Source organism: Phaseolus vulgaris, chromosome 1, assembly GCF_051622355.1.
Source record: "Phaseolus vulgaris cultivar YP4 chromosome 1, ASM5162235v1, whole genome shotgun sequence".
NCBI classification, from domain to species: domain Eukaryota; kingdom Viridiplantae; phylum Streptophyta; class Magnoliopsida; order Fabales; family Fabaceae; genus Phaseolus; species Phaseolus vulgaris.
In genome coordinates, this window is record NC_143498.1 from 43272059 (window position 1) to 43287089 (window position 15031).

At 26.8% G+C, this 15031-nt stretch overlaps 1 protein-coding gene across 1 annotated transcript; it reads right to left on the minus strand.

The window, feature by feature from the left end:
- Positions 1–13328: 13328 nt before the first annotated feature.
- LOC150029648 (uncharacterized) lies at positions 13329–14389 on the minus strand. The gene has a single exon (XM_090298362.1). The coding sequence runs from the start codon at positions 14233–14235 to the stop codon at positions 13576–13578; it is 660 nt and encodes a 219-aa protein (XP_090154488.1). The 5' UTR covers positions 14236–14389; the 3' UTR covers positions 13329–13575.
- Positions 14390–15031: the final 642 nt, after the last annotated feature.

Genomic DNA, 15031 nt, shown 5'->3' on the forward strand with positions numbered 1-15031 from the left:
GGGTGGGCACAATGGTTATGTGTTAGGTACTTGCTTTTTCCAATATTTGCTAGAAATAAAAAATCATTTTGGATCACACTTTCTTGTCCTCAAGAAAAACAGAAAGTCTACCGAATTATTATTTTTTACATTGTTATTTATTGAGTCAAATTATTAGATAATAAACTTCTTGTTTTTGTAAAAAATAATACTAAAATAATCATATTTAAAAGTAAACCTTCTAAAAAAAACTCATAAGAGGATAAAAAATATTATCATAAAAAATAACTAACGTAAGAAAATGTTTAAGATTCTTAAATGTAACTTAAAAAAAGCATGAAATCCACAATAATGTGAGATAATCAGTAAAGTTGACTACATTAGAGTTATAATAAATTAAATACTTATTCTTCCATACTATTTTTATTAAATAATTTAATTTAATATTTAATAATTTAATATTAAAAATCAGATCTCATTTAATTATTTAGAAACACCTGACTTTCAATACATTTTTAATTAATTATAGTCTCTCTTTTTTCGTTATATTGATGTTACAGAACTATTTTCAAATTTAATTTTGTAAATAAAAATATGAATAAATTTTATTATTTTATTCAAGATTTATAATGTTTTTTTCTTTTTATGCAAATAATCTGTTAGTTGTTATTTTCGTCTCTGACTCACTGCTCAATTTATATTTTTTCTTAATTTTTTTTCAAATCACCTATCAATTCTTATTTAAAGGAAACAAATGAATTGTCCAACAATTTATAAGATATTGAAAATAAATGAATCAATTGACAAATAATCAGAGAAAAAAAACAAAATTAATAGACACATAATTAGTTAATTAAAAAAACAAAAATAAATAATTAAATAAAATAAGAAATATAGAAAAAGTGTTTGAGATATTTCATAAAAACTTATTTAAAATCATCCAAGTAATAAGATAAGTAATATTTAATTAAGTTACTGCAGCAATGTTTGTGATTTATCATAGTTTTCCGTGTACATTTGTGGCATCTTTTGCTCCAACCCTTGAATTTCGATTTACGTGACGTTATCTTTTTCGGTAAACAAAAAAACAAAAAAAAACAGAGCAATAAATAAGATATTGACTCACAAACTTTCTTTGGTTGAATGGTAAATATTCATTAATTATGTTTTCATCATAAATAAGTATCATTTATTTCTTATGTTAACTACAGTTATTAAAAAAAATTGAAATTTTATTTTAAAATATAAATATAGTAGGAATAAAATAATGAATTCAATAGGTATACATAACTGATAAAAAATATTTTTGTTTGATTTTTCATGTAACTATTAATATTTAATAATATATGAATTTCATATATTAGTTGTGTAAAAGGTTTATATAAGTTACTTTTTGTTACCTTTTGTTGTAGAATAAAAGCGTTGATGATTCTATAACCACTTTATTCTCCGTGATGAACAGAACATCGTTGAGGTGCAAAGACTGGTGTAAAATGAGAGAGTGAGAAGCAATTGGAACCGTTAAATTAGATTTTTCATCGTCAAACACGGTGGTTTGTTACAAGTTCTGGTCCCCAAAACGTAGGCAAAGAGATAGAGCTTTAATTTCGATTAAGATGTGTGTGCGAGAGCTTATTTATTATTTTATTTGGAATAATTTGGATGAATTTATAGAAATTATTTAAAGGGTGGTGGAATAAGTAAAAGGGGTTAAAGGCACAGTGTGGGACCTTTCCCTTGGGAATAAGGAGCATTGGGTCCATTAAATTCCACCAAGGGGGGAGGAAGGAGCAATGGAGGTACTGTTGGTGGGGCCCACACAGAGCCTCTATTGTTGGTTGGCACTTCGCGGACTAGGAAGGGAGCCTCATTTGGGCCCCACAAGCTTTAGGTCGTAACTCACAAGGAAACGCTTTCAATTATTGTTTCAAAGACTCTCACAAATCACTATTAACGTTTCTCTGCCACTCTGCAATTTAGCACTTCAATTTTGTTTCTGTTCCTTCTACCAAAACTACGTCGCTCTGACTCACACACTCACTTCTACTCGGCTCGGCTCATATTCCAATGAGGGAAAAGCTTTGTTCACATCGTTTTATCTTCTTATCGAATTTTCCGCAGTCGCAACAAAATAACATAATTAAATAAACTTTATTTTTACTTTCTTAAATTTAACGATTATTTTTTATTTTAATTTAAAAGACATTTTATCTAAACTTTAGATACCACTGTCCAGAGTAAATAAATTCGATGCATCATAGTTTATGAAAATAGGTCAACTTAACAGTTACACTCGTTCAAGGTTTTATTTTGTGAGATTTATGTTATTTTCATTTATTATAAAAATATGTCAAGATTTATAATCTTATAAGTTAAATATTTTGAATTTTTTTAATCTCTAGTTTCACAGACAAAACTTTTGTTTTTATAGTTATAAACGTTTTTCAAAAATAGTTTCATTATTCACAAGTTCTATCGACTTAATAAACTGGTGTGAGTATTCTTAATATTAAATATATTACCACGTTATGTGTTTTTTTTTTTAAGTAATCCTTGTGACAGCATTTAAATAGAAGATGTTTACAAAAGAAAGTGTAAAACAAACTTTAAATTATCAATTTTAATTTTATATTTGTAGAATAAAAAATAAATTTCTCCCAAATTTGTGGAAATAATTTCATATTTAAGTCAGGGCTTTTATAATTAAAAACATTATTGATTAGTATTTATATTTTTAAACTTTAAATAAATTTTATAATTTAGATCAAATTTCTATCAGCAATAGTTTTGTTTTGTTTTTTGGTCAAATTACAACACTTGTTCTAAATTTCATATGATTTTTAAGGACCTATTTAATTTGTGTTATTTTTAGTAAAATATTTTTTTAGTTCAGCTGTTTTTTGTGATTTAAATTTGATAAATAATAATTATCGACAAAAATAAAATTTGAAAATGTAAAAGAGTCAAACATAAATTTGGATAAAAATATCTAGCACTCTTAATTCTAAGTTTAATTACACTTTTCTACCCTAACTGTAAAAAAAAAATAAAAAAAATTGAATTGATTTAAAAAAAAAAACTTATTTATTTCTACTGTGGTTTAAATTTTTAAAACACTTACTATATTTACAGAAAAAAAAAATCCAAAGTATATGGCTTCCTATAAGCAATTTGAAGAAGACTTTATTAAATTCTTTTTTTTTATTTTATAAATTATTGGATTCTTGGATAAGAACGAGAGAGAAAGTGAATAATTAAAATTTAAAATTACGAAACCATGCCAAATAACTTATATAATGCGTTTTCAAGATTGTACCTAATCTAAGCTGATCAGGTAAGACATAAAATTAAGAAGTTGGACCAATGTGTTGAGCTACAATCCTATTTTCCACTAGCTCAAATGTAAAGAGAATATTATATATATATATATATATATATATATATGTTTTTTTTAGGTTATTGGGCTCTCTCATATGATGGAAGGTTATTAATCTGGAAAGAGTTTCGTTGGAATTGTGAGGTCATGGGTCGATCTCCTTAATGATGAAAGATTGTTGATCATCAAAGAGTTTTTCAGTCTTATTGGCTTATGTCAAAGGTTGGATTTAAGGACTATAAAGTTATGGACCGAGCCTATTAGTAGACATGAACAGTTTATTTTTTATCTTGGAGTTTAATGAAGAAGATCTTATTTTTACTCTCGGATATGAGAGAAAGACTTAGATCATGATATTTGATAGATATGCGGTATATAACTATTATGACTTAAAAATATTGGGAAACCGATGAAGAAATACCAAGATAAAAGGGGACGAATATCGATCTGAAAAAAAAACATAACTCAACTAGGAATCACGGTTTCTGGCTAAACTACATGTTCTGGTTGAGAGATACCTCTTGATTGAAACATTGACATAAAATAGGTAAATAATCATGTAAGAAAGACTAAAAGAAAAGAAAAAAAAAACTAGTATGAAAGATAAACCATAAATTAACTAGAAATCACGGTTTTTTTAAACTACATGTTTTGTTGTTGAGAGATACTCCAATTAACCGGAACAATATATATAATGACATATTAATCAGTGTTAAAATACTCAAAATTAAAATTAATTCTTTTTAGTTTTTAAAAATAAATAAGGAAAATTTGTTACAGAATAACAAACAAAACTAATCTAAAAACATATTTAAGTATGAAAATAACTATAAAACTCTATGCAAATAAGTATGTGAATTAACTGCTAAAATATGTATAACCGTATAACCGCAAAGAGAAACAACATAAAAAATAAGAATAAATAAAATGTGATAATATAAAAATAGCGTAAAAAATGAAAAAGTGTACGTTCCTAGAAGGCAATTTCTCTTTATGTACGGTCACATCATAATAAACATTCGTGACATGAGTCTGCGTCGAAGTAAAGCATATACTTTGACGGATCCGTAATGCTATTGACCTATAGATTGAAATTGAGTTACATTATTTGGTCATAAATAATATTTTTATTACAATTTTTTTTTATAATTTTTAATATTTTATTTTATTTTAAATAAAATTTTTTATGATAGGTATCGTTATGCAACTTATGATCTCAGCTAAAAAAAAAAAAAAAAAAACAAAAATACTGAGAATAGATCAAAACCCATATGTTAACAAAAACGATACATAGGTATACTTATTCATAAAAAATTATAAGAACATAGAAGGTGGAAGTCTATTATACCAAAAAAAATTTTAAATTAACCAATTTATCAGCACACGTATTTCCTTCACGATTTTTTTTTTTCATAAATAATTTTTGTTTTTATTTTAATTCATATAGTTTCCTCTCATTCCTTAAATGAAAAATTATTGGTTGAGTAACATGTAGTTAAGTACCACTGACACATATATATTTCCTTGCTAAAATAAGTTTTTTGGTCCAATAAAATTGTAGATTATGCTTTTGACTTTAATATTTTTTATTTTGATTCTTCAAAAAAATTGTTTATAATATTGAGATTATAAAGTGGTGAATTATTTAGAAGTGATCATATCTATTTTATATGAATTTCTTAAAAGTTATTCTATTTAGATCGGAAAGAATTAATGTGATGCAAATTCTTCTTTTTCTTCCACTTGAGTTATGGTCTACGACTCTAATTAATGATGAACCTTCAAGAAGATGAGAAATCGAAGTAAAACTCTATACTTACTAGTATTCATCATATATGAATATGGGTTTCGTATATCCTTCTCATAGGGAAAATTAAAAGAAATAATGGATAGAAACTCTAATTAAAGATAGATAACGTTGTTTGTATTATATTACTTATCATTATTTTAAAATTAAAAATTATATATATATATATATATATATATATATCAGTCCTATTAATTTGTTAATATAATTACTTACTAGATAATTTATCGAAATGGTAATAAATATTAAAGGATAAACCAACAAAAAAAACTTATTAGGGCCAAAATGAGAAACAAAATTGATAAACAATATCGGAGAATATACTGCAAAAATGGTATCAACAAAAATAAATCTTTTATCTATATATGATTAAAAAAAATTATGAATTAATAAAAAAAATAAAAATTAAACCAAACTATATCTTATAAAATTAACTTACAAAATAAAATTTATCCTATTAATATATATTGTAAGCTCACTTTATCTGTAGTCTGTATAAATTCTTCAACATATTATTTACATTGAAAATTAAACGTATCCAAAGTGCTAAGAAAAATATGATAAAATGATCTTCTTTTGTATATTAAAAATAAACATTGTTTTTTATTAGAAAAAGATATTTAAAATTATTTGAAATATAATGAGATAAATTCTGATTGTTTACCTAATATTTTCTTACACAAACGTTAATTTTTAGTTTTAATATATTCAAAATAAAAGATTTAATAGTTTATTTTATTATAATGCTTTTAAATTAATTTTAATATTGTCTTACTTATTTTCAAATTTTTAATTAGACTTCATTTTAAACAAAATGTAAGAATTTTTTTTCATTAAATTAAAGAAAATTAATCAACTCAACAAACTTTTGTTATATGTTTCTGATGTCATATTAAAAAATAAACTTTAAATTTAATTTAATTTAATTTTATAAAATTAATTTATAAAATAATATTTATACTTATTTATATATTATGAAATGTTGTATTTTTAAATTAGTATTATGAACAAATTATGAAAGTAGAATGTATTTTACTGTCGTGCCAAACATGATCAACAAAACACTTTCCAGGTTCTTATCATATTAACAATATATCATCAGTTTAATATAATAGACCTAATTAAAAACTTTAAAAATAGTAAGACGATATAGAAATCAATTTAAAAATAGTAACATAAAATAAGCTATTAAAATAATATGATATAAATTTATTTATAATATAAAAATGTGAGAGTCATATCAAATTTCATTAAAAGTTAATAAAAAATATTTTAGAAAATGTACTTAGAATTAATTCAATTCTAAAAAATTAACCTGTAACATAAAATTTGCATTTATATATATATATATATATATATATATATATATTATAATTTAATTATATTTTTAGTTTATATAAATTTTTAATTATTATATCAAAATTTATGTTGATCATATCATTTTTAAATAAAAAGTTTGAAGACAAATGGGCTATTTGAGTGGATATATGGAAAAAAATTAATACTTAATATATAAATAAACTCATATAAAGAAATTGATATCACATTTAATAAAAAATATTTAAAACGTCACTACTCATTTTACTCTTAAATTCCTTACAATATATATATATATATATATATATATATATTTATATTGGTGTTTGATTTAACCTATCACAAAGAAAACAAAGGAAAATGAGTTTGGAAATAACATATTTTTATGTTTACTGTAAATTTAGAACAAATATTGTTAGTATACAAAACTTTTTTTTTCATAAAATTTTGAAAGGATAGGTATCTTATATTTCAATACGAATACGAGTGTTACTCTTAAATTATCTATTATTTTATTATTTCACATTTTTTTACTTTTATTATTTTAGCTTAATATATAAATATTTATTTTTTGAAATTTTGTTATAAGGGATTGAGGAACATACAATACAATATAACATTAGTTATGTCAATCTAAGATCTTAAAGTTAACAAAATTCGAAAACAAAACATGGGGTGTATGTGGATTGTAACTGTGTGGAAAATTTAGAGGTAGAGAAACAAAATTATTTTTAGTAATGATAGATCTAATGCTAAAGATATTTTTAATATGGCACAATTGAAATTTTGGTCTTAGATTACCAAAAATGAAAATGAGACTTCTTTTTCATATTCTAACTTGTTTATGGACCCGATAAGTTGTGTGAAAACTCTCAAAAAATAAAATCAAAGCAATAACTTGGTTAAAAAGTTAATTTTACATAATGGTCAGGGGCATAACTAGTTTGTTAACTTATATACCAGGATGAAGGTTGTTGACTTAATCTGCAGGTGGAAGGGGAAGTATTCACTTGAATCTTTAGTTGGAGTGGATGTAAGGGGAAGTCTCTACCTAACCATACAAAATTTGATGTGGAAGGTCCTGGACGCAGGTGGAAAGCAAAATAAGAAGCACAACATACTGGTTGGATCTGACTCCTTCACATATGCTTGGTAACACACTGTTGATATGTTGGTTTTCTCTTTTACTCTTGTATCTGTTATTTTGTTCATTGTAATCTGGTTGGAAAAGGTATCTAGTTTGATGTTTGCAGGTGGAAAACAATTGCTCAACGATATTGTTGTCATCCTAGACATAATATTGTGTAGGAGAAATTGCATGCGAAGTAGGAAAAGGGGAGCATGAATGGAGTGGTTAGATAAGCTCCAAATGTAAGGGTCTAGAAAATAACCTTAGAGTAAAAGTGGTATATTTTAAATGATACCTGAATATTTTATTATTAAAATGAAAATGACATATAAATAGAAAATTCAGTTATTCAGGTTTCATTTTAAAAGAACCACCATCTCTCTAAAAGTTTCCCTTTTCCTTTCTCTCCCTTCTCTCTAAGATTCTGATCTCATCGCTTATCAGTTTGGCAATCGGAGTATGCCATTGGACTCCTGGCAGTGAATCCTATAAGATTGCCCGATCAGAATCTCTGATAGAGTAAGTTCAATTTTTACCCTTCTCCGAGTCAAATTTTGAACTTGTAGGTCTATCTCAATCTAAGTGTATGCATGTGCCTCTTTTAGTTTTAGGATTAGTCTTTAGTAGATCAGAGTCTTAGAGATATAGTTAGATTTTTTATCAGGACTTTGTGATGCAGGTTAAGTTACTTTTGAAGATTTTGGTAGGTTTGGAGCTCTTCGTGAGCATATGCTCAAGTAAAGGTAAGGGAAGATAGTTTAAAATCTTCAATAGAACCCTAGGTTAGAAGATTTGAATGTGAGTGTGACGAGGTCACCAAGTCCAGATTTTGTTGCAAGATTTCTTGTTCTGAGTAGATTGTAGTTTGATTGAAATTGAAAGTGTTGTGATTGAGAATTGGTTGTTTGATTTAAATGGTTTTGGAATTAGAAATCATATATATGTATAAATGGACATAATAACTCAATGATTCAATGAGAGTGATTGTATCATGCTGAACATGAACTGTCAATGTAATGTGTAGATTTATAATTTATGAATTGATTGTGATATTGATTTATAATCTAATAGGTATATTAAGTTATGCAGATTTTTTCTGCATATTTCGCTCAAGCTAGCAAGTGCTAGCTCAAGCTAAAAATCCTGGGTGCTCTCTGGAGGATTTTAGCCCAAGCTAGTGAACTTTAGCCTAAGTTAAAAATTTTGGGTGTTCTCTGGAGGATTTTAGCTCAAGCTAGCGAATTTTAGCTCAAGCTAAAATTCTGGGTGCTCTCTGGTCGATTTTAGCTCAAACTAGCGAATTCTAGCTCAAGCTAAAGTAAAATAAAAATAAAAAATAAAAATATTAAACTAATTTTTATTTGCTTTTAAAAGATTGATTTATTTATTCCCATATAGTTTTTCTTATAAAGTATGTAAACTTTTATTTCATGTATAGTTAATTGGAAATCTCTTTAATTAGACATTTATATGATTAGTCAATGAATTGTTGTGTATTTTGGATATTCTAAACATTGGTATGATTTGATTGTTTGATGGTGGATATTATGAGGTTCAAAATATGAATTCTAATCGAGACATAGTATTTTCAGGAAAGAAAATACCGTGTTAAGATTGTTTAGGATGTGCATTGACTAGGGATTCGTCTAGAAGGAGATATCCTGACTCTCCTGAGATAATGGAATCATATAAATGAAGTTATTCAGGTGGTGAGAGTCGAAGGAGGTTCATATGAATGGGTAAGTTGTTTGAAAGATAATTAACTTGACCTGTTATATGAATTAACCCTGTCATACTAGGAGAGAGATGATATTGAGATTAATTATGTGCATAGCTGTGTGGATTTCACAGTGATGTAGTATGATAGGTGCAAATCTCAGAGTCTAAGTCAACGCACGAGTTTTCTGGAAGTAGAGTCAAGTGTCTATGTGTTATGAGTCAGTAGAAGTCTGACATGTGAAAAGATGAATTATGAAATTTAATAGACACTTGATGATTTGAGAAATTGTATGAGACTTGATGAATTATGTTGATTAATTTGACATGAAATTATATAGAAATTTTTATATAGCTAGCTTACCCTATTATTTGTTTGTGTTTGTTTCTTTATCTGTGATGATCGTGTTTTACACGGGAGCAGATGAGATTGCAGGTAATAGAGCTCCTCAGTGAGCAACTGGAGTATTGGATAGATTTACCTTTGAATGCTTTGTTTTTTTTTTCTTTTGATGTATATATTAACTCCCTATGAAGAGGGATATCTTTTTGAGATACAAACATGATAACCTAATATATGTTTACATGTTAATTAGATATTGCATGCATAATATATTAACAAATATTGGAAAAAAAAATAGGGATATTACACCAAAAGCATCATAAGTTTTTTGTCAATAGCTGTAATGAATTAGTGAACTAGGTGAAAACTCAAAATCTTGGCACAATGCTTGGAAGGTGGATGAAAGGATCTAAGAAGGTTCATAACAATATGGAATCTCATAGAAAATACGGTTTGATCGTATACTATCGCAATAGTCCATTTACTTCAAAGAAATGCTATATCTACATTACTATGAATTGAAGTGTGGAGAAACACATGGACAACTCAACTAGTACCAAAGGTTCAAAGACAATTTTGTTTAATTTACACTTTTTGGATATATATGTTTTTATCTTTGTGCAACTAGATGGTTTTTTGTGAACCCTTACAAAGATAAGTAAGGATTCTATGTGACTTTAAGTAATTTATTGTAAGTTTATGTAGTTTTTTTTTTGTTAGCGAAATATGTATGTTTGATTACCTGAGATAACTCTTTTTGTAATAGAGTTGAAGTATCTTTCATATACTCTATCTATTCATTTTTTACTTATCGATAAAAATTATACACCTAACAAATATGTTCATGAAAATAATATTTTTAAACATAACTTTCACACATAAATGTAACTCGTGATAAAACAATATTATATGTGAAGCACCCAAATAATCAAATGTCATTTTTTTTCAACGACAAATGTACCAAAACAAAAAAGTATATTTAAACTTTTGCGTATATATACCAAACGAACATGAGTTCCATTTGCCAATGAGAATATTATAAAGAAGAAGATTTATTCTCTTGAAATCAAGCCAAAGAAGTAATCTAGAAAACATTTACCAATTTTATACCTTTACTTTTCACGATTCTCTCCCTTAGGTGGATTTGGACACACTTTTCTAATACAATAAAAAAAATTGGAAAAAACTTTATTTTATATTACCTCAAAATATGCATTGAGTTCAATATGCATGTGTTTTGTGGCAACTAGTTTTGGAAATTTTACATTAGAGACATAGAGAATCAAGTAGAGAAGCCAAAGAGTAGATGTTTGTTCAAAATCCCATATGGACCATCCAAGTTAGGTGGAAAGAAAGCCACCATTAAACCTTTATGGGATGAGCATTGCAAGTGCCACAAAAGATGCCTTCTTAGTTAGTCACAACCATTCATGAATAAAGTCATATACTTTGAACCATACTTTTACCTCTAAAACATTTCTCCACCCATACAACATGCTTGCCATGACAAAAATAAATAAAAGATAAAAAGGTTTCACGGACCAAAAGGTAACAACTAATTTCATAATCCAATCATTATTTATCTCTTCCTAATATTTCATTATTTATTTTACTTTCTCTTTTTCTACCTAGTCAACATTCTAATTATTCAAGATAATAGTATCATATTAATTGTTACCTCGAATATTCAACTGAAACATACCATTCAAACTTCTCTTTCATACTAATATTTAATTAGTTACTTTATAATTATAGTTCTTAAAATTTAATCAATGCACGACAATGCTAATATATAATCTAATATATATGAAGAACAATTTAATGATTAAGTTTATGAATTATTCAATAACAAGTAAACAAAGTAAAGTATCAAATCCTTTCTAGAAATTTTCTACATTTTGATGTAAGAAAGAAACTGTTTTTCTAAATCCTTCACGGGGTCAGCCAGCAACCCTTGACATTTATTGTGAAAGAAACCTCTCGAAAGTTCAATTGAATTCAGATTATTTTGAAAACAATTTCATAAAAAATTTAATGATTCAGTTAAATTTAGTTTTTTTATCCTAAATTTTATTCACGTGCTTATCCAATACTGGTCTTTAGTTAATTAAAGTTCAATTTCAAATTAGTCTATATTTTGATATTCATATTTCAAATTATAAAATAAAAATAAAGAACTTAACATTTTTTAAGCAATATTTTAGTTTAAATCTTGTAAAACGAAGTAGGTTCACCGACTAACTATGTTTAACAAATACAAGTAACTGTTATCTTACAATACTCAGAGTCAAACATATTAATTTCCAGTTTTAAGAATATAATAGTAAAAAAATTAACAGGAACTGAAATTAAAGCTTATTTATTTTACAAGATAAAAACATATTTTATTCTAATAAATTTTAAATAATTATTATATATTCCTTTTAAGTATAAAAAAGTCTAAAATAAAGTCAAGATAGCGATTTTTTATTTTTTAAATAAACATTTTATTTTGTAGAGATATATAATTATATTTTTTTTGGAAAAATGTTAATTCGAGTATACCTAACTTATGAAGGCTAACTACTGCATAAGGGTTATTATATATGTAAAAATCTTATATAGTAGACCAATTAATTTTGTTAGCTTTTAAAGAGTCTTTGTCATCCTAACAAAAATTATATGAACTCAAAAAATATAAATGACAAAAGAATGTTCACGATATAAAAATAGGAAAATTGATAGTAATTATAATTTTGATAAAAACAATCACTTTATAAAAGAATAAAATTTAACTTATTAAAAAAATTAGCATGTCGTATTTTTAAAATATCCATAGGTTGAAGTTGTAATATGTTTTAAAAATTAATAAATTTAGAAGCAAATACATCTTGCCTATTTAATTTAAAGACAAGTTTTATTTTTAAATAAGTCTCGCCAGTTGTCATTTATTTATTTTTAAAAAAATTATATTAGGCAATCAACTTCACTTTGGATATAACAGTGTCTTTGAATTCCTCAAGTTATTAAATTTCTCAACTAGAGTTTGCTATCCTTTTTTTTGTTGTAGTATCAAAGGGCCCTTTGGGCCCAAAGGCCCAAAATGAAAAAAACCCAACAAGCCTGTCTCGCATAAAGGTTTAGCATGTTTTGAAAACGTAGAAGTAAAAAAAACTGTTTTACTAATTAATTAATTAAAAAAATAAAAAATATTTATATGATTAAATATGATACATAAATAAAAAATAACAAAATTATAAAAAAAGATTGACATGTTTGTATCTAATGGACTAGTCCATCTCGTAAAGTAGTTGTATCATATATTTTAAAAAACAAAATAAACATAGTTAAAAGAATATTATTTTGAGTTATTAAGTAGATATATTTTATTTCGTAAGTGTCAAAATATCACCTTCTTAAAATAAGATTTTGACAACCCTTAATTTTTATACAGGACAAACAACATTTTAATAATAAAACCTTAAACTACAAGAGTAATATAGTAATTGTAATGAAAATTACTTAATAAACACACTACAATAATAATTGTAAAATAGTTATATCAGATAATGGATTTTCAATATATCATAACTCTTCCAAATTATCAATAACAAATGTTCCCAGCAATATGTGTATAATTTGTACTATATACCAGAATTCAAAAACAGATATTAATGCAGATAAATGCCAAAATCTAAACGTAGGAAATTATCATAGAAAGCATTAAATCAAAATTATTCTCCTTAAATAATCACTCCAATTTTAATGAGATATGCACAGTAGAAGAAATTAAATATCTTGCTGCAAACCCTAATTATTTTGTTAATCCACTCCACCCAACAAACGAATTGAACAACTTCAAATCACAAAGCATGATTTCTTAATGATCAACATTGTTTGCCAGTCTCCCTGGTTCAATGTTCACCATTTCAACTCTTATTATACCCTCTTCTCAATGAACTAGTCTTTCCAACGCTTGACGTAGCTCTCATCTTCTTAGCATGCTGAATAAAATCTGCAAAATGGTCTTTATGGTTTTCAATCTTGTTATTATTCCCACTATCCTCAACTGGTGCAGATTTATTTTGCCCCCTACCCACGTTTGACACGGTTCTGATTCTGTGCCTAGCACGTTCAATGTACTCAGAGAAAGTGTCATTGATATCTAGGGTTTTCTTACCTTGTTGCATCCTCTGTTCCTTCAAAGGGCCTGTGCCATCTTTGCCATTATCTTCACCTTTGGATACACCAACTCTTGATCCTCGAACATACCTTGGTTCAGGTTCAACCTTGGCAGCCACTTGTGATGTTCCAACTTGAGGGTAAGCAAGTAGCATTGGTGTGGATGTGGGGATTGAGTTATCAAACTTGATAGGGATTGTTCCTTCTCCTTGTCTATCCTTAGCCTTCCTATTTTGAGAAAAGTTAGTGGAGAGTGGTAATGATGAAGAATTTTCATGAGTGGTAACAGTTCTAGGTTCTCGACAATAGTGTTTGATGCGATGAATGGCTTTGAAAGCAAGATTGGTTGCAAGTGCATGACGGATTTTCCAGCATATAGAGGAGCGTGAGTTGTTGTTGTTTTCCATAGAAAGTGCCAAAGAGAAGGGTATGGTAGGCTCAAAATGGCTTAAACTCTAAACTAAGAAGATTATTATTGGTTTAGTGCAACATGCAAGAGCTGCTAAAGGCTTGTTATATAATACTGTAATTAGATGTGTGTGTATGACATTGAGTGGTGTGAACATGCTTTGGACAACCAAAAAAGAAACAAAAAAGTCCTTTGAATTTTGATTTTTGTAGAGGTGGAAGCAATTTAGTTTGAAGAAGCCACCTGGGTAGATTCCTAACAGCTATCATTGATAGAGTTTTCAACGAGATGTGATTCCTTCTAGTCCCTTACTGCACTCAAAACTAGAGAGTCACGTTATGGCTTTTGGATGTCGACCAATTGTTGCCACATTTTTGTGATTAGTCCTTCAGGAAAATAGAGTTAAAAGGGTTTACAAAGTGGCACTTGGTATCAGATTCAAGAGAGACTTGTAGAATTGGATAAATAAACAAAAGCGCAGTAGCAATGCAAGAATCACATTTATGCACTGTTTTGTGAAGGAAATAATATTGGCTTTCTCGTGGAAAACAACTCACCACAGTTGAAACTAAGAGCAGAGAATCACAACAAAATATCAAGAAAAGGAATCCTCAATATTATATTGATTCTCTTGAGTTGTTAACGTGGTTAGGTTCAAAAAGAGAAAAACTTCTAAAATCGTTTTTGTAATTTATATTTTAACATAATCATTATTATTAATTAGTTAAAAGTAATCCCTCAATGGTTTGGTGTGACATTACTAAAGAAATGGTGACTACAGTAACAACTTTATG